General features: G+C 41.3%; 2 protein-coding genes across 2 annotated transcripts in view; one reads left to right on the plus strand and one right to left on the minus strand.

Moving 5' to 3' along the window:
• CHAF1A (chromatin assembly factor 1 subunit A) overlaps positions 1-20,559 on the plus strand; it is a 33,488-nt gene continuing 12,929 nt past the window's right edge. The window contains exons 1-11 of the mRNA XM_066634935.1: positions 1-98; positions 1,148-1,198; positions 2,358-3,136; positions 9,531-9,587; positions 11,366-11,607; positions 14,057-14,117; positions 14,282-14,350; positions 16,110-16,333; positions 17,094-17,262; positions 18,888-18,968; positions 20,107-20,196. Of these exons, the coding sequence (XP_066491032.1) occupies positions 1,150-1,198; positions 2,358-3,136; positions 9,531-9,587; positions 11,366-11,607; positions 14,057-14,117; positions 14,282-14,350; positions 16,110-16,333; positions 17,094-17,262; positions 18,888-18,968; positions 20,107-20,196 (1,821 nt within the window). The 5' untranslated portion in view covers positions 1-98; positions 1,148-1,149. The remainder of the gene's footprint in view (positions 99-1,147; positions 1,199-2,357; positions 3,137-9,530; positions 9,588-11,365; positions 11,608-14,056; positions 14,118-14,281; positions 14,351-16,109; positions 16,334-17,093; positions 17,263-18,887; positions 18,969-20,106; positions 20,197-20,559) is intronic.
• The window catches only part of UBXN6 (UBX domain protein 6), a 34,753-nt gene continuing 33,350 nt past the window's right edge, over positions 19,157-20,559 (minus strand). Inside the window, exon 12 of the mRNA XM_066634937.1 lies at positions 19,157-19,786. The gene's annotated coding sequence lies outside the window, so the exon portion shown is untranslated. The remainder of the gene's footprint in view (positions 19,787-20,559) is intronic.

Consider the following 20,559-nt stretch of genomic DNA (forward strand, 5'->3'; position numbering starts at 1 on the left):
GCAGCGGTTGGTGCCGCGGGGACGCGCAGCCGTGCGCGCTCCCTCCCCCGCGCCCTCGCCGGTTATGTGAGGGGCGGAGTCAGTCCCGTGTCTGTCAGGTCAGTCCGTCCGAGCTCTGCCGGCCTCCCTGCCCCTCGCCCCAGACAGAGGAGCTTGTGGCAGGTGGGGAGACTCCTGGGGGGAGGGGGAGGCAGGCTTGGGGGGGGCTTAACAGCTCGTGTAAGGTTAGCCTGAGGGGATGGGGGTGTCTCTTCTTCCTGGAGCGAGTAAATCATTTAGTGTTCCGCAGTGTTTCTCAAACTGTGGGTCGGGACCCACTAGGTGGGTCGTGAGCCAATTTCAGGTGGGTCCCCGTTCATTTCAATATTTTATCTTTGATAATCTGCTAGACTTTATTCCACCACGTACGTGACTGCATCTGGGGAAATGTTGCAGACCTGTGCTTGGCAACTATGTATATGCTTCTAGCAATGATAGTTGAGGGGGCTCACTCCTGGGCAAGTTTGCAGCCTAGGATTGTTAAAAATGTTCCTGCTTGGTGATGTTGCTTCCAGTCATGACATCACTCCTAGTGGGTCCTGGCAGATTCTCATTCTAAAAAGTGGGTCCTGGTGCTCAAAGTTTGAGATCCACTAGGTTAATGAATCAGGCCAAAATGTCAGGTGGTTGTGTAAGTAAGAAGTGGGTTTGATGGGGGGGAGGTATTAGAGTTGTTTGTGTGCCCCCTCCTGTTATGCAGTTAAGGGTGTTTTAGGGTTAAGGTTCGTGGGAGGGGCTGGGTGGAATCAGAAGAGGGAAGAGACAATACAATTGGTAACTTTGTGGTGGGAGAGGCTTTTGTCAGTGTCAATAGAAAGGAAAAGGGTTTGGGGTGTTGGTCACCCTATGAGATCTGAGTCCCTGGGATTGCAGGGTTTGAGGTTCCCTTGGATCATAGGTCTAGGTATACATCAACTGAGTGCTTGAGAGAGATGAAATTAAACTTGCTCTTAAGGATGTAGTCCTATGCATGTTTCCTTGGCAATAAACCCCATTGAATGGAGAGGGAATTGCTGTTAAGTAAAGTTGGGTAGCATTGCATTGAAAATGTCTGTGAAATACTGAGTTTTTAAGTATGGCATTCTAATCTGCATGCATCTGTCTACAGCCATGGAGTGCAGAGATAAACCAGCAGTTCCAGCAAGGAAGTTAATACAAGGTAACTTACTTCTAATAGAAGCAGACGTTTATTGTCAACCCAATGTGCTGCTTCACTTTGTATAAGCTTTTAAAATTATTTATCTTCAGACTTTTACTTTGGTGCATTAGTCTTGTGGTCCCTTATGAAAAGCAAAATGCAGTAAGAATAGAAATGATAGATTGCAAGGCATCTATCAAGCCTTGCAAGTCTTTGTGGCAGTACTGGAGATGCAGTAGTACAATGTCTGGAAGGTTCTGATGTGGGTAGAGAGGGCAGTACAGTAATACCCTGACTTTCATCCACTTGACTTCTATAGCTTTGCTCTTTCAGCCATTTTAAATTATAACCACATTCCAAATTTCATCCATGAAGGTTTAAGTTCATCAAACCTTCCATGATGTACATCAATATTATTATGCTTTTTCCCTGTTATTTAAGGTTTTCTACCAGCTGAAATAAATTTGCGAGCTAAATAAGAAGAAAATGCAAGGTGGTGTTGTAGTAGCAACTACTAAGCACAATCTTACATTTGTAAGGTAGAGGCAATCCCCCACCTCCCCCCTAACCTTTGACTCCAAACTGTAAATGCAGCTACAACAGGAAAAGCTCTGCTGCAAGCCCCCTTTAACTGCATGTCACAAATTTGGAGTACTGGTAGTAGTTTTGATAGTACAATTAATTATAAACCTACATGCTAGGCCTTATTAGCTTTATTCTTCCAGAGTGTATTAATCAGGTTAGATGCTTTTAAAATGATTGTATTTATTCATTTGAAATCATTTTTGTCTTAAAATGTGAGTTGACATATTTTATTTGATTTTTGGCTACATTTTTATCCCACTCTTCCTCTAAGGGCCTCAGGTGGCATGTATGATTTCTTCCCTTCCCCCATCTTATTCTTGCAATAGCCCTATCAAGTGGGTTAAATTGCAAGATGATAGTTCAAGGTGCTCCAGTCACCTTATAACTGAAGATTTTAACCCAGTTCTTCCAGGCCCTGCGCCAACACTTGTATCTGCTAGATGGGAGAGAACAAGATAAGTGGGATCCAGACTATTTGCTCAAATACCTTTTTATTTAGCTGTTTTCTTGTTTATTTGGCTCAATAAAATACAAAATACGTAGCTTCTTTTCTTCAAATGTTCATTACTTAATAGTGAAATTTTACTGTTTTCAGCTCGGCTACCTTTCAAACGTTTGAATCCTGTACCAAAGGAGGACCTTGATGTAAATCCAGGAGTTAAAAAAGCCAGGAATTCTCAAAATGTTCTTGATCAAAACACCACACCTTGTCCTGGTTTGTCACCAGACAACATGGAGAACAGCTGCCAGGCAGAAACAGAAACACAGTTTGTTCCAAAACTTGTTAATGGCAGAGGTCCGTTAGATAACTTTATGCAGAAACGTGCAAAAAATTACACCAGCCAGTCTTCACTTCTAATACACTTGACGGAGGATTCTAACCACAAACTGAGTGATGATGTAGACCATAACATATCAAACAAAGTAGCAGTCTCTGTGGAGAAAACTAACAAGGAGTTAGGAGGCAAGTTGGTCCAGTCTGGTTCACAAAAGTCCATTTGTAACACTCAGGTGGATGTTCGGCTGGAAACTTGCTCTACAACAGTAGATAAGGATGAATTATCGAATATGATGTTTACAGAGAAAGAAATCAGTAAGGCAAAGGAGAGCAACCTCAAGAATGTCATATTTGAGAGGAAAATGCCTGTGATTGTTTTGGAGGATATAATGACTGCCAGATCTGTCCAAGCTGCACCTTCGGAAAAGAGCTTACTTTCTGGAAATGAGACAGTTGAATCTTTCGCTGAAGAGGACATGCCATGTACAAATTCCTCATTAAGTTCTCTGTCTTCTATCAGCTCCCCTGAGTCTCTGCCTACACAGGAGTGTAAGAACAATGATAGTCCATTAGCTGCTTCAACACCTTTTCAAAAGGTTGGTATTATGACAAAGTGACAAAGATGGTAAAGACTGTGTGCACAAAAACGTATATTTTTTTCTCGACTTCGTTTTTTCCTTCAGAGGTTCTGGGTTGGCCCTTTTTCCATCTTTGCAGCTTGCCTCTTCAACCTATCCTTCACTCAGGTCTCTTCTTAGTCCTCTGTTTGTTGTTTATCTCTCTTCAGCCAGTGTGCATTCTTCATTTGTCATCTTTACCTCTTTCTGTTCAGCTTCTTAGTTTTTATTTCTCCTTTTTCAGTGCTACTGCTTTTGTACACCATTAACAACATAACACTCTCTAAAGTATGTTTAAATTTTTTCTCAGTTTATCAAGTTATGATAATTATCCTAAAATGTTAAAAATTTTGTCATTTTTCCATGGTATCACAACTGTTTGGTTGGTTAGCTGGGGCTCACAGGGAGCCAAATCTTAATTATCCTAGACTCTAGATATCATATATTTGTTGCCAGATGGTGGCACATATAGAATGTGTTTACTTGATAATTTTGACTATCAAATATTATTTGGAAGGACACAAAGTCTAATTCTGTTAGACATGACATTATTAGAAGAAAAGGAGAGCAGGAGGATTGGATATAGTAGGCTATCTCAATGTTTCAAAACCAAACCTTGCAGCATAACAAGAAAGCAATTGTTAGCACCAAATGCTTCTTGGAAAAATAACACATGGCACTTTGGGTTGATTCTGACAAACTTGTTTTCTTCCTTGGTGGGGTGTATCATATTTGCATAGAATCTACAAATTGAAAAAATTCAACCTGTGTACATGCAAACCTTGCAGTTATTGACCTACCATAAATAAAACACAATGCCTACTTACAGGAATCCTGGAATCCACAGGGGTTCCGTTCCCCCATGGTTAATTGACACCACGGTTAACCAGGGATGCCCCGTCCTCCGGAGGCCAGGGAAGCTGGACCGAGACTTTCTGAGGCCCACATATGACCGGGCCCATCCCTGGGCCTCTCAATGCCTTATAAGGCATTAAAAATGTCACCGGAAGTAGTGGTTTTTCCTTTTAGACCTTTCTGAGGTCTAAAGAAGCCTTGGGTAGTCACATATGGCTCTGCAGGCCTCAGAAGACCTTCCCAGAGGCGAGGGGAACTGGGCTCCCTTTGCCTCCGGAGTGGTCACAGGAGGTACCATAGACCCGATCCACGATTATGGATACGGGGTGCCCCCTGTACTTACTGAAGAGTTTGGTGACTGAGATGATACAGCAAGAACCTCCTCCAATTGTGAGGACTGTTAATAAAGATGGACAACAAGAAAATGGTGGGGCGGCTGCTTTATGCGTCTGCATGTTGAAAAAATCTAAATGATGTTTTGTGTATAGCATGATACCCAACTTCTGAGTTCATACACTACAACAAATGCTTCAGAGACTTTGTTTGGTGTGGTTGTTCAGGAGCTGGATTTACAACTGCAAGTTAGAACACTTTCACTGCAGACATTCTTTTCCTTCTATAGCAGGGCTCTCCAGACTCCAGCCCATGGGCTGGATCCGATTCCTATCTTTTCACTCCCCCACAGGAATGGCACTTACTGTTTTGCATGGGAGCCTTTCCTTGCTGCCTTTCTCCCCCGAACTGACTCCGACCCACCACTTCTGGGTCCTATCATCCTAGCAACCACTGTGCCTGGATTTCTGGACAGACGCAGCTGGCTGGGGTGCAGTTTAGTGAAGATTAGTGGAGGTGAGGGAGGGCACCCCAGCAGAACAGTAAGTGCTGGGGGTGCCTTTCCTGGTGCACAGCGGTCTCCAGTCTGATCTATAGTGACAGATTGTCATGATAGGATTTTTTTTTTTAAAGTCTGGTTAATTAATTTAAAGCTTTGTGGTTAAAATATTGCTGATCAGTTGATCAGGCAGCAGATTTTTAACTGTTTTAATAGAAGCTTGAAAAATTATTCTTCAGAAATAATCCTGAAGAGACATTTCTGCTTTTCTCTCTCTAATGGAAATCTGCTTCTAAGATCATACCGCCAGCAAGGCACTGTCTTGACCTAGACTACTTTGCAGAATTAAAATGGAATAATTTCACAGGCCAACACACATTTTGCTTCCTTAAACGTTACACCAATTCCTGGGTATATTTGGGGTGCTGATTCTAAAAAGGGCATCCGTTTTGCCCTATCATGTCTAGCTTTGCAGACACGGCATAGCCTCATTAGTGAATGGTTCAAGCACCATGGCTTCCTCTTGAGGAAGCTGCTTGAACCATTCACTAATGAGGCTATACTGTATCTCCAAAACTAGATGTGATCAGGCAAAACGGAAGCCATTTTTTGAATTGGCACCCCAAATTCATATCAAACCACCATAAATTTTGGGAGAAACTTTTCTGACTCTCAGTTTTGTAGGCCTGCGTTTCTCATGTGCAAAGCTGCTCTAAAGGTCCTTGGAGGGGAGGCAGGGCACAAATGTGATTAATAATAATGGGGTACCACAAGTCTTTTTTGTTTACAGCACCTCTGGGATGACTTACCAGGTCAAAAATCTTATAGTCCTGAGTTGCTTATTTGAATTGTCCAAGGTGGAAATAGGTCACATTCAAGAGAAGTTTTGGGCAGTGATTCAGCTGATGAATTGTGTGTACACTTGAATTTGGATTCCACTTGGTTCTGCCCAAATACTAATACAGCATAAAGGATAAAGTGCAAATGTTTTATTGCTTTCTTTGTTGCATGTTTGAGGCACAATCTTCTTCCTGGCCCTGCTGAGTTTAATGGGTCTTGTGTGAAAGAATCGCTGTGCAACTCAAATCTATGCTATCATGGTTTGGAGTAGATGTGATTTTCAGTGGACGGTATTTCGAAGCTGCAGCTGTTAAGCATTCCAGAACAATCTCATTGAACTTGCTGTGCCACTATTGAAATGTCTTAACTCTTCTGTCATCTCAGAATGCACTCAATGTTTCATTACTTTTCAAAACAGCAAAAGAAAAACACTTAGTTTTAGAATTTAGTTTCAGACTTTCAGTTATGTCCTAAGTGATCTATTACCTAACATATCTTTCTGCTTGTGCAAGATTCATGCAGGTGGAAGTGAAAGCGTAAGGTCTTTGCTCACAGAAATCCAGATGGATTCCTGACTTGGCTCTATGCTCTGTGCAACATGTCTCACATAAAAATGTTAGTACTACATTGCTGTGAATTTTTTTCTGCATGTGCTTCTTATAAAAATACAAACTCTTTGCTCTCATTTTCATCTATATGTGTATCTGAACCAACATTTGTTACATGTACAGTCTTCAAGATGATACTCAAAGCAATGAAAAACTGTGGTACAAATGTGATTTAGTGGATTTTTCATTGGGGGGAATTCTAGGTAATAGAAGTTGCAAGTGTCTTTCTGTTCTGAAGTTTTCTGAATTTGGAGTCAGTTTTAGCGTGATGGTCAGTTCCCAGAGTTTGGTTAGCCATATTTGATATGCAGAGAATGTTGATTGCTTTCAGCAAGTAGCCCAGGCAATTTTTGCTGCTTGTAATTTACTAGAGAATCTTTAGCAAGTGAATCTTGTAGGTACCTGCTATAAGTTCATTGTCAACAATGTGCAGAAGAATTAGTTTGTCTATTTTCTAAAACCTCATCTCACAATTTCCTGGTATTTTTTTAGCACTTGTAGTTCTGTGCCACTCTGCTTTTCCATCAAATCTACATATGTTCAGAGCTCATTGTAGTTATTGCAACAATACGATGAATATTTTGCATTGAGCCTGTGAAGACTGACTTGAGTTTTACACCGTTTTGTTTCTTGGAATTTGTATAGCAATTACTAGTTCACTAAAAATGTTTAGTTCTGCAGGCAGGCAACTAACAACACAAAGTTCAAAAAAGAGAACAAAAAAAATCCAGGCTAAATCATGTAAAGAAAACAGAAGAAAAAATTGATAAACAATTGAACAAGTTCCATGAATGCAAGTCCAACCTTGTTACACAGATTTTTTAATACATGGATTTGACTCAACACGAATGGCCACTGCAAATGAGAAGGAATGTGCTGATCCCTGGAGAAGGGGACAATGCATCTCTTTAAATTCACAGTTTAAAAAACTGTTGTACAGAGACAGTCATGCAAGTGATCATTCCATTCTGCAGCTGAACCAGGCAAAGGCAAGGGGTTGTTTGCATTTCTAATTGTTGACTGCCTCTCTACAACAGTAAGAAGCTGTTTTTAAACTACAATTGTAAAGGGATGCATTTTTTAATTTTTTAAAAGTTGCTTTTATTTAACACATTTTATGGTATCAGCAGGGAGTCCCAAAATCAAACCCCTGTGAATGTCGAGACATGACCTTATGAGGAGCAACGGAGGGGCAAGAAACCTGGAAGTGGGTCTTTAAATCTATTTTTTCACTGTTTTTTTAATCCACAGATTTTTTTTAATTCACTAGAGGTTCTGGAACAGAACCCCAGCGGATAATGAGACACAACCTTTATTGCCTACATAGGTTATAAAGTTATGACTAAGTCCCATTAAAATTAAGGTAGTTGCATGACTAACTTGTCTCATTGATTTTCATGGTGCCTAAGAAAGAATTTATTTTCTTAGCATGCACCCATTATATGTAACTTCAGTGCACAAAATTGTACTGTTTTGAAAGTTAAAGCCTTTTTTAGTAAAACAATAATTACAAGTATGTCCAGTGTTAGTGATGGAAGTATAAGCTTTTGCATCCTCAGTTACCCAAGTGTATGCTTGAGGCACACTTACCTGGAAGGAAATCCCCAGCAGGATTTACTTCTGAATGGATATATGCAAGATTATATGATTGGTTCTTGCCAGTTGGAAACAAAAGAAAATGCATTTGTATATTGGATCCAAAATACTTGCTGCAGTGTGAACTGGGACCTGATTGTTAATTTAAAACATTTTAAAACATAAAATGTTAAAACATTTCCTTAAAAGTTACCATTAATTTTTTAAAATATTCCATTAACTGTTTTATTCAACTCCCCTCCCCCGCTGGCCTCCAGTTTCCATTTGTGACCTAGGTAGTGGTGATGAAGAGGGATTTATTCCCCTTCTCTCTCTCTCTCTTTCTCTCCTGCCCCTATTTTTCCTTATTTGGGCTATATACCTCCAATTTATATGAACCCAAAAGGAAAAAGTAGCCAGCTCTCTTGCAGTTTACAGAAGCTTCCCTGCTTGGTCTCCTGGAGATTATTCTTACTGGCCACAGTTGTCACCTACAGCTTCTAGCTAAAACCACTCCAGTGTATCATTCCTTCCTGAACTTCTGTCACAGACCTCAAGTGGTAGACCTGTGTGTGCTTACAGGCAGCCAACATCCCCCAACTTGAAATGGCTACTGACCAACAATAGGCTGCATGACATAGATGCAAATACAGGGACCAGACCTGCAATAAACCCGGATGCCAACTCTGTTCCTGTATCAGGCAACACTGTTAAAGGACCCCAAAATAGGTGACACAGCAAATGGCTATTTACTGGCCTAATTGATGTAGATTTGAGATATTTATCACATGTGTATCTTCTGCAAAGAAGCTTGGTATGACAGACATAGGGGATAATCCATCTTTATTATTGCAACAATCCTGCATGTCAGAATTGGGTGAGAGAGTGAGCCAGCTGAAGGTCACCCAGTGAGCCTCATGTCTGAGCAGTGACCTAGAGCCCAGTTTTTCTAGTTAAAATTGGATACTCTATAAGTAATATTGGTGCCCCAACATCCAATATTGTTGAATTTCATTTATATTTCTATTGTGCCTTTTAGATGAAAAACTATTCAAGATGGTTTGCAACAAAAAGATTAAGCAAAAAATTGTCTCAGCAGCATGAAATGATATGAAAGCAAATTAAAACAAGATAAAATCAAAAGTCGTTGGCAAATAAAAAGGGTTTCTCCCTGGTATGTTAAAGAAAATTGTGCTGTAGGTAGAGTGCCACAGAAAAGGCCCTTTCCATGTGTCCCCATCTGTTGCACTTTAGATGCGATAGCAACCATCTAAAGGGCCACTGAGTATGTGACTTGAACTAGCATTTCACACAGATGTGCAGAAAAAGTTGTTCAGTCCATCTTGGGTTGCCATGTATGTGCACCCATCCATTCTCGCCTTGGATGTGGCACAACCCCAACCATCATTCTTCATTTCTCTTCCTCTATCTTCAGTTTTTAAAACATTCGTCTTCCTCCAAGGTGATATGCCTCATCCAACCCCTTTCTCTCTTGACACCTTAACCTTTTTGTTTATATTCGGACAGGCCCCTTTTTGAAACTTTGGTCTTAAGCTTGCCATTCAGTTTGGTATCCTGGACTCTGCTGTCTAAAAGTCTGCATGAATAATTCAAATTCTTAAGGAAATGCTAGTGTTGTATACTTCTGCCTTCATGATTTCAGGCATCTCAGAAAATCCAGCGGAGTTCTGCAGAGAAGGAGAGATTGAAACTGCAGAGGGTAAGGTGCTTCACTTATTCTTTATGAGTAATTACTGTGCTTCAGCACTGACCAGCTAACAGGTCCCTTTTTTGGATTTTGGTGTTCTGTGTCTACTCAGGCCTTCAGTGTATATGACTAAAATAACTTATCTGCTGTGAAGCTTTCTAAATGTTTGTTAAAACATGTTTTGTAATTATCTAAATATTAGTATGTTTCCAATTGTTCATTTCTAGTACTGAGAACTTACACTTTAATTGTCCACACTTTTTCTTCCAAGCTTTCTAGCTTGACAATTTGCATTGCAGCAGTAGGGGCACATCCCTGTTGTAAAATGCCAATGGCAACCTGAATGTTCCCTGAATAAATCTAATTTGCTACTTTTTTAAGCTACAAGTTTTGCATTTTTGTCTTAAAACTTGTGTACAGATTTGACACATCTTCACAGGTAATGGAACTGGGCTCAATCAAAGAAATTTATTTTTATTCTGTTACAGAATTGAATTAGTGTTGCTAGGAGGTTGTCACCAGTTGTAAATTATTCCGTAAGGCGTTCTAGGGCCTGTGGAGACCAATGGAGTGGGTTGCGGACACAATGGGGCCTGGAAGTGGCTTTTGGAGACTCCCAAAAGAGCTTTGCAGTAGAACATTGAGTCATGACCCACCACACAGCAGGTCGCAACCCATAAGTGAGCTGTAACCTACTGTTTGGGAAACACTGGACCAGGAGCTTCAAGATCTGAAGAAAAATAAGCCTCTCCCTACTCAGTTTCAGAAGTGGAAGTGCTTAAAGTCACCCATGAACTGAGCTAATACTTATGGCTGTGTGGAGGGAGCACTGTTAATTGTACTGTGCAATGAGTTATTAGTCCTGGGAAGTAATGACTTCTTGCAGATTGACAACTCAAAGGTTCCTGTGACGTGCTTGAGCGAGGACAGGTGGTCTGGGCGAAAATTATAGTGCCTCCTATTTTTTTTCTTAAGTTCATACTCTGCTTTTCAAACAAGATGGCTCTCAGGGAGGCTAATGATTAAATCATAAGATGCAAATCATAATTATAAGATATAAAACATGGCAGGTCTGCATATGGGAGGAAAAGGGACAATGTTGTAGCTCACAATTCTTGCATTTTGTTTTTGGTTGGTTTTGTTGAGCATTTTGAGCTGTTATTCCTATAGCCTGCTTGACTAAAGTATTTCTGGGCACTTTAAATGAATTTGAAAACAAAATGGGGGTGGGGTGGGGAAGAACCTCTGTACAGGTCCAAAGGAAATGAATTATGAATTGGGGGCCCAATCCTATCCAACTTTCCAGCTCTGGTGCAGCTGCAATGCAGCCTGATGGTAAGGGAACAAATGTTCTCTTACCTTGAGGAGGACTCTGTGACTGTCTCCCCACCACAGGATGGCTGCACTGGCACTTGAAAATTAGATAGGATTGAGCCCCTAGTGAGTGAAGTATATGTATGCAAGGAAGTATGGATATATCTTTCTCAAGTTAACATATAAAATTTGTCTGTAATCGGTCTGTAATCATGATATTGACTCCTCTTGCCCAGTACTGTCTGGCTACCAGTGGCTATTCAAGATCTCCGGCAGAAAGGTCTTTCCCAGCTGCAGTTTTACAGAAACTCCTTTCCTAATTGGAGGTACAAAGGATTAAACCTGAGACCTTTATACAAGCAGAGTATTTTTCTGCTACTGAGCGACGGTCTCTGCCTATGGTTAGACAATACATTTGGCTCTTGAGTGGCATTTTGTGTGGAAGCCTGCTTAATGAGCTCTCTTTGGCAATCCAGGATCAGGAACGTGCAGACAAACTTCAAAAGCTACAAGCCGAGCGAGAGGAGAAGGGGAGACTGAAAGAGGAGGCAAAGGCTGCAAAAGAACGTGCCCGGGAGGAGGCAAAGAGAAAGAGAGAAGAGGAGAAGGAACTGAAGGAGAGGGAAAAGAGAGTGAAAAAGGAGAAAGATGAGAAAGAGAAAGCTGAAAAGCTACGAGTGAAGGAGGAAAAACGGAAGGAGAAGCAGGAAGCGCTGGAGTAAGTCTGTCTTGTAAGAAGTGGGCAGAAAGAAGAGTAGCTTTCACATTGCCTGTCTGTTCTCCCTTGATGGATACCATCCTTACACCCAAAGTTGGTCTTGATTTCTCTGTGGTAGTTTTGTGTTATCTTGGTTTGTTTTTAGACCAGTGTCCTACCTTATTGAAGGGATCATGCATAGGTAACAACAGCTTTAAATTAAGATTGGTTCCCTGTACCACAATTGGCATGTAGTAGAATCAGAACATAAAAATAGATTTGAGGAAACAAAATTATAAATTGTACCAACCAAAAAACCTATTAATTCTTCTATTGGAAGTCCTAAAAGAGTTAAATCCAGATACTTCAGCAGCAGTTGAAAAAATATTTTAGCCACCTACCATACTTTTGATATTTTCAGTTTTTTTGCCCAACCTTTAAATTCAAAGAGCCTGTATTTTCCAAAGTTTAGCAGGACTAGAGCCAAGTGCTTCTGTCCTGTCCCACTCCTGTGTTTAAGCCATTCTGCCCAACATAGCATATATGCAACAGGGACCAAATGTGGGCCAGGCAAAAATGGGTTAATGCTTGTTTTGTGAGTTAGAGCTCAATCTGGGTTGCAGCCCATTTGGTGGGTCACGATTCAATGCCCAGGTGGTTTCAAGCTGGACCTGCCCTTGTGTCTGTTTGGCCCCAAATTAGAGCCAAATAGGCATAATTAGAGGCCACTTCCATGGTGCAACTTGCCTCCGGCAGCCACCCCAAAGTCTCGCCGGCCTGCAGTGGCCTCTGTGGGCCTCAGCAATGGCTCTGGAAGAGACTTCTGAGTCATCGAGGACAAGGGTCGTGGCCTGGGTAAATCTGAGAACTGCTGAGGTAGAGCATATGCATGTTGTACGTATAATGCAACTATAACGTATGCCTGAAGGTGGTAGAGGGGAACGAGAGACATACAACTGAGATCTTGACCAAAGAAGATCAATGCATCCATGAAGTACAGAGCTGCAGGAAAACAAAGCTGAAAAATTTGTATTTTTCTGTGTATGTATATATTGAAAGACCTTGTCTTTGGGTGACTTTCAGTTTGTTGTGAAACTTTGTGTTTGACCAGTACTTTTCTAGGGATAGGGACCAGAAGTTATAGATTATCCCTAATAAATAACACAGGCCAACGCACATTTTGCTTCCTTAAACGTTACACCAATTTCTGGGTATATTTGGGGTGCTGATTCAAAAAATGGCATCCGTTTTGCCCTATCTCATCTTGATACAGTATAGCCTCATTAGCGAATGGTTCAAGCAGCTTCCTCATGAGGAAGCCTACACCATGGCTTCCTCGTGAGGAAGCTGCTTGAACCATTCGCTAATGAGGCTATACGGTATCTCCAAAACAAGACGAGATAGGGCAAAACGGATGCCATTTTTTGAATCTGCACCCCAAATTCATATCGAACCACCATAAATTTTGGAAGAAACTTTTCTGACCCTCAGTTTTGTAGGCCTGTGTAATTGGCCCCTTTTTTCTTTCTGGGGCTGCCTTATAAAAAGTGGTGTGTGTTAATGGCTGTACTTCAGGGTTCAGCCCTTTCTCCCAGTCTCTAGCAGCTCTGTATCTGTGTGGGAAATGGCCGCATTTTGTCTAACTTATATATGAACACTAAGGCACCTAGTGCAGTGCACAATCTGGCATTTCTCATGCTGGTATGGGAAATTTTGAACTGTTGTGATATAGTACAGAATAAGGAAATAATAATGCTGTTTTTGCTAATCTTGCTACCTCTGAATGTTGGATCTTGAAGTTTTGCCTCTGTGTAAAAGTTTCATCAGGGGCAAGAGGCACAAAGTGATGTGAGAACTCACTGGAGCACCCCTAGGAATTTGGCACTGGTTAGGTGGGGCAGCATCTTATGCTGTCTCAGGTAGGTAAGTGTCTTGGTCTGGCCCTGGTAAGGCATCCTGCTTTGGCACTTCCTTTGTCTTAGTGACTTTAGCCATGATTGCAAAATGGTATCTCTATATACAGAGGCACTAATGAACTGAAGTTGCTGGGGGCTAACTTTGGGAGAGGAGTACTGTATTACCTTCTTGTCCTACATGTGGCCTTTCTGGAAGCGTCTACTGTTCAAAACAAGATGCTTAACTAGATGACCTGATGGTCTGATCCAGCTGCAGGATTCTTATATGTTATTTCCAAGGAAAAAGAAATTGTGCATTGTGACAGTGCAGTTCTATGCATTTCTACTCGGAAATAAATCCTGTTAACTTGAAGGGGGTTTACTTCCAGGTAAGTGTGGATAGAATTGTAACCTTAATGACCACCAACATTGAATCACCAAGCAACCTTTGAAAAGGCTCCACTTGATTTTCCTAATGTAGCCATTCTTACTGAAGGCATCTCCATTGCTTTTATCACCAGAGCCTGAATACTGCTTGTGTGTGTTGTCCCCTAAAAATGGGTTTTATTTTAAAGGGCAAAGCAAGAAGAAAAAAGGAAAAAAGAAGAAGAGAAACGGTTAAAAGAAGAAGAAAAGGTAAAGCTTGAGTGTCTTGTGGGTTTTCCTTCCTTATTCTGACCAGATGTCTGGCCTGGAATAAGACTTTGTATCTTCTTTCATGGAAATTTAAAAAAAAAAAATCCAAGCAAACTTGAATAGTTTTATTCACCATTGTCCACTCTTCAACTTCTTGTTTCTAGCGCATCAAAGCTGAGAAAGCTGAAATCACCAGATTCTTTCAAAAACCAAAGACCCAGCCTGCCCCAAAGGTGAGGATGTCATTGAGTATTTCACTTTGTGAGTCTCTGCTTCAGATCCACCCACACAAACTGTAATATGCTTTTTGACCTTGCCCCGTCAAGTGCAGGTTAACTAACTCGTAAGTACATAAACTAAAATCACCTGGAATGTGTGTATTTATGCCTGTTCATCAAACAGATGGACTCAGAAAAACAAGAAACCATTATAAACAAACCTAAAAATAAAACCAAATTAAAATACAATACAGGTAGGACTTCAAAGTAAGTGAATTAAACCTGTGATCCATCTACAGATAAAGACCAGTAAAGGGTTTAGTAAATAAAATTGTTTTCACTTAACATATGAACAAACTCAGAGCAGGTGCCTTTGGGGGAGAGAGTTCCTCAGCTGAGATGTCACAATAGAACTACCCCTATTGGGTGGCCACTTGCCTGAGCACCCAGAGTTGGGGCCTTGGCAAGTGATCTCTAGTACTGGATAGTTTGGTAACCTTTATTTTCTCTATAAACAACCTTAACTGTGCTGTACAACGCAGTCCCAAACTGTCTACTGGATATCCTACCCACCTCATGAATGGTCTGTCTGCCTTCTTTCCTGAGCTGATTTCCTGACATAAGTGGAAGAAGTACTATTAGAAAGCTGAGGAAGAGCAGAGGGTAGTTTTCAGGGAGGGAACTTGCAATTGAGTCCCTCCAGAATTGACTGAAGGAACCCTCTCAACACCATCCTTAAACCCTGAGGCTATGTGAGTGATTTTGGTAGCTCAAGGTTGCCCTAGCCTGTTTTGGAAGCAGCATAAGACATTTGTGTTTCTTTTGTATTTTGACTTTTTTTGTGATAAGCTACCAGAGAGATTGGTATGCTTTAAAAAAGTGTGTAAGTAGAGGCAATAGGTTTTGATAACCAAATGCTTATTATTCAGTTTATAACTTGTCCTACCCCCTGAAGGAATCTGGCATAGGTAGAATAAAGACAAATATGAAATAACACAAAAAATTTTGTTAAAATTATTAAAGCTGGTATTAAATCTAACTGTTCTGATTCAACTCCCACAACCAAAAGCAGCCCAAAATCCTTGCACTACTTCCAAATAACTCTCAGGCTTGCGGACCTCTGTACAAAGGAAATTGCCTGCATTTTTGTAGACTAGTGGTTCCCAGACTTTTAACCACTGGGACCCACTTTTTAAAATTACACTCTTTCACAACCCACGTTCATTAGACTTTTCAGGAAGATCTAGAAAAATATTTATAAGTAATAATCAGAAAAAGGCTCAAACATTTATCTCCTTGTATTTACACAAGCTTGCAAATTGTAGGAGCTGAGCTCTTTGCAGGGTGATTAGCAGCTACAGTACCTGATCTTTCCATCACCCTGTGGCAACCCACCAAAAATCAGGTCCCAACTCACAGTTTGGGAACCACTGGTTATAGACTATACTGAGTTGTATCCTAAGAAAGTCACAAATCAGCCAATTATGACCAATTTGTTTCACTGTTTTCGGTGGTGCTTAGTTGGGATTTGGTTTCTTTTGATATAGCTAAAAGTAGCTTCCTTACATACCCTTGATGACTTGGGGTGATGCAAAGGTTTTGGAGCTGGTTGTGGAAAGAAGGTGAAAACTTCCAGTTTAGGGCTTTAGAAGTAAGAATGGCATCTTCCAGTGTGCTCAGAAGATGACATAAATCAGTACAGGTGTTGGAGCTTTGTTAACTTGAATGTAATTTTAGATAGCAATCAGACAAAAATCCTTATTCTCTGTTTCAGATTCTTGCTGGCTGGTGTGGGAAATTTGCTCCCTTTGAAATAAAAGAGAACATGGTCCTTGCCCCACTCAGCCGTCTTGCTGTTGATCAGGACCTCTTGGATCAGTTAGACTGGCACTTGCAATCTCAGAGTTGCAACACTTGTTTCTTGAAAGAACTGAAGAGCCGAGAGCCATGTAAATCCGGGCCCACCCTTCTCAACCGCAGCACTGATGTTGTCAACAGGTTAGCTTGAAATGGGGAAAATCTTTTGTGTGTGTTCACATACAAGTGAACAATTAAAACATCTTGCTGCACTGCTTAATTCCCAAAAGCTGCTGGTACTCAATCCTACTTGGAAATGTTTCCGGATGCCTTATGGGTTGGACAGTGCTTCTTTGAAGCTGGTGGAGATGTACTCTGCTTGTATTCAGAAGTGCTGGTCTTGTTTATGCCTCATGTATCAGACCTGGCACTGAAAACAGGTTCTGGAATTTAGCCAACACTAAGCTCTGATTTGTGCTAACCACCAGAATTGTAGTACAGTTTCTACTTGAAAGAGATATGTCTTTCTGTTTCCTTCCTGCAGGACACCATGTATTGTGATGCATTAATCCTTGGCCCTGTTTCTTAAAACCCTCCTCAGCAGGGTGCTAGGCACTTAGAATATCCAGCATAGAAAGACCTTGATTCTTTTCCTCTTCTCAAAAGCTAGTTTGCATTGTTTGAATGAGAGGACACAGTTTCTTTAAGCCTCTCTTACTTCAACTGCCTCCATAACGGAAGATTGGTTTAATTTAATTGAAGGGGTTGGTGAGAACAAAAGCCTTTTCTTATTAGTCTGGCATCACAATCTTAGAATTGTTTAAGAACCCTTTCAGTTCAAGGGAGGTGGGGTTGGGCATCTTTTTCAATCCTTCATTTATGTGCCAGAGCTTTTTTTTTTTTGTTACCTTGGACCCTAGTGGGCTGTGTCAATTACTGAGTGCAACATTTCATTTAACAGTGATGTGGTCATAGTGGGGAGCAATCAAGCAGGAGATGTTCCAGAAAGGAAGAAGTTTGGCAGGATGAAACTCTTGCAGTTTTGTGAGAATCATCGACCTGCCTACTGGGGCACGTGGAACAAGAAGTCATCCACTCTGAGCCCAAGAAACCCCTGGTCAAAGGATGAGGTAAGCCTGTGTCCCTCAGTAGGCTGTGGCTCCAACTTCTGCTCTGAAGAGACATCAAGATGGTAAACAACATGTAGCCCAGGCCTGTTTTTATTATATCTTCAATTTAGCTGTTTAAGTCAGTGGTTCCCAAAGTTCTCCTTAGGAGGGGAGTCTTTGTGGGAGACTGCAGCAACACGATCACCAGAATCACACTGCTGCTGAGAGAAGGGGGAATTTCTAGCTTACCTGAAGCCAGCACCAGATGCCTCTACAGGGCTTCCCAAGCCTCAAAAATAATAATTGCAATCGGAAGCAACTTCCAGTTTCATGATAGGAAACTGGACGTGGCTTCAATTACAATTTTTATTTATTTCAAGGCTTGGGGAGCCCTACAGAGGCATCTGTGGGGCTCCCTGCACCCACCAGGAGGACAGCGTTGGCTTTAAGTGGAAACTCCCCCTTTCCCTGGCAGCAGTGCAGTCCTGGGGGTCGCATTCATTTCTTGATTGTGAGCCCCTCAGGGCAGGAACTTGTCTTCTCTTAAATTGTAAACAGCTGCAACATGTTTCTTATCCTTTCAGCACTTGGCTTCATAAGTTTACTCTCATTTTTATGGTGCAGCAGCCTCTGGAGATTGGTTTATCAATTCAGACATTAGGATGAATAATTCATCCACATCATGGCTTGCAAACCTGGTTTAAACTGACTTCTGATTCTTCTTTGACAGTTGATTTGATTGCAAAGCTTCTTTCACAGTTGATTTGTGTGATGTCCAAATTAAGCCATAGGTGTGCTTTAAAGGGTAATGCATCAGTGTGTGCATGTTGTTGAGGGAGTGAATTAAAAATTATTGGAGATTGCTAGCCATGCTTGGGTTGCCCTGTTAACTGGGAGGGTTTTGGATGCAACTTCATCCTCTCTCTCCTTTGCAGATGTATTATTTACTACTAAAATATGGTGCTGTGTCTCTTCTGGCTCTTTCTCATTATAATAACTGGTATTGATATACCACTTTTCTGGCCATTGGATTACTCCTTTGGCTTTATTCAAGGTGGTTTACATAGGCAGATTTCTTTCTAACCCCCACCCCCGGGAGTTTTTGCAATCACAAATAAGTTCAGTCTTTCAAGAACTATCTTCGTTTCACATAGATCTCATCATGGTCTGGTAAATGTTCTGGTTGCTTGCTGCCTCCCATGCTGATGGACAGCTTTCTTTCCCTCTCACAGAAAGAGCTAGAGCTGGCTTCTTTTGGCTCTCACCCAAAAAGGCTCGGCTCAGCTTATCAGCTCTCTAGGTCTCATCGCTCGGGGAAGCTTCCAATGGTCTTGAACTGGCGATCTTTAGATGTTAAATCTTTGGGCTTAACTGCAGCTCTACCCTCTAAACCAGACTTCCCGCCCATTATGCTATACATACTCAGGCCCTTGGCCCCTCTTGATACCATCTCTAATAGATTGTGAGCCCTTTTGGGACAGGGAGCCATTTAGTTATTTGATTTTTCTCTGTAAACCGCTTTGTGAACTTTTAGTTGAAAAGTGGTATATAAATACTGTTAATAATAATAATAGCCATCTTGCAATCTGAAGTACTACGTGGTCTCATCTGATGCAGTGACATTAGCCATTTTTCTTATATTGCAGAAGCTGCTGGACTATGAAGTGGAGAGTGATGAAGAGTGGGAGGAGGAGGAGCCAGGAGAGTCTCTCTCTCATAGTGAAGGGGTAAGCCTGGCCATCTTCTTATAGATGAGAACGCGTATTCAGAGATTTGTGTGGGAGGCAGGCCCAGTTTCTTTGTTATAAATAATACAATTTAAGCTTAGAAGCCCTCCTTGACAACCTTATCAGATCCAGTTTACTTTGTTTTTGTTTAATACATTTGTATGTTGCTCTTCAGTTGAGACGTAACAGTGCAATACATACTGAAACTATAATACATTAAAAATCATAAAATAATCAAAACCAGAAAGAACAAAATACTATAATTCAGCAGGATCAACATCAGTATCTTAAACCAGTTAAAAGACCTGGGTCGAAGTCTTCACCTGACACCAAAAACTTGACAAAGTCATCACCAGGCAAGATCTTCCTTGGAGGGCATTCCACAAATGGGGCACCACAACCAAGATGGCCTTCATCTGTCTCTTGTAAAGCTCTTTGCTTTTGTCTACTGTCACTCTTTATTTGCCTTCTCGTTGTGTTTGATCTGCCAGTATTCTTCCTTGGATGATAAACCACTATCTGTTCCATACTTTTTTCCTGCTGCCCCTCCTTCTCTGGAATTTACTGCTTCACAACATATACAGCAGCAAGGACAGATGTACCATTTTCAAGAGCTGTGACTGAAGGTGGTTCTTCTGTAGTGTCAGCCTGGCTTGCACCTCATGTTATGACAATTGTGCATGCTTGTTATGCAAAGTTGTCACAATAAGTCACACTCTTGGTCAGTCTTGTCTCATCTTCCTGAATCAGGTGGCTCTCCATCTCTTAAACTGGTATTTACACTTCAATATGTGTGTGTGGTGTTTATCCTTCATGTCCTAAAGAAAAATAGGAAGGGGTTCATTATGTCACAGCTTCCAGCCAATAGCACCCTCTTCAACAGATGAACTTTGGTCATTCACATTTCAGCATATTTGAAAACCTACAGAACTAGGATTTTTTTGAAATTCTGTTTGGGTGGTGATAAATATTCTGTAACACAGAGTGCAGTGGAACTCTTACCACTGTGTGTTTGTGTCCCCATTTAGTAAAATGAAAGCTTTCCCTGTAGTCTGAAGATATTATTTAAAAGATAATAATCTTTTAAATCCCTTTCCAAGACCTCTTTATAAAATATTACTTCTGTTCACCCTCTCAGGATGATGATGAAGATGGAGAAGAAGAAGACGACGACGACGGGTTCTTTGTGCCCCATGGATACCTCTCGGAGGATGAAGGTGTGACTGAGGTAAGCTGTGGTATCAATAGGGACACTTCCTGTGCCAATGTATAGAGACTGGCAAAGGAGTTTCCTGGCTGGGAAAGATTAAATTCTGCCCTCACTATGACATTGCAACAATCCTTGTGACAAAATAATCTCTATCTGAGCACAGCTTCTTTTGAAAACACTGCTTCTTGGCACTTCCCAAAGTCTGCTGGCCCGCAATGCCTTGTTGCACTGCAGGGGCAGCGTGCAGTTTCTGGAAGTGACTGGCAATTATGTCATCACCGGTTTTTTCCTGGTTCAGTGGTGCATGGGAGGCCTACAAATGCAAGTAACAAGCTCAGGGCAGGCAGGTGGTGAAAACCGCCCAGAGCGTGCAAAAAACCA

The sequence above is a fragment of the Tiliqua scincoides genome, chromosome 8, assembly GCF_035046505.1.
Source record: "Tiliqua scincoides isolate rTilSci1 chromosome 8, rTilSci1.hap2, whole genome shotgun sequence".
Taxonomy (NCBI): domain Eukaryota; kingdom Metazoa; phylum Chordata; class Lepidosauria; order Squamata; family Scincidae; genus Tiliqua; species Tiliqua scincoides.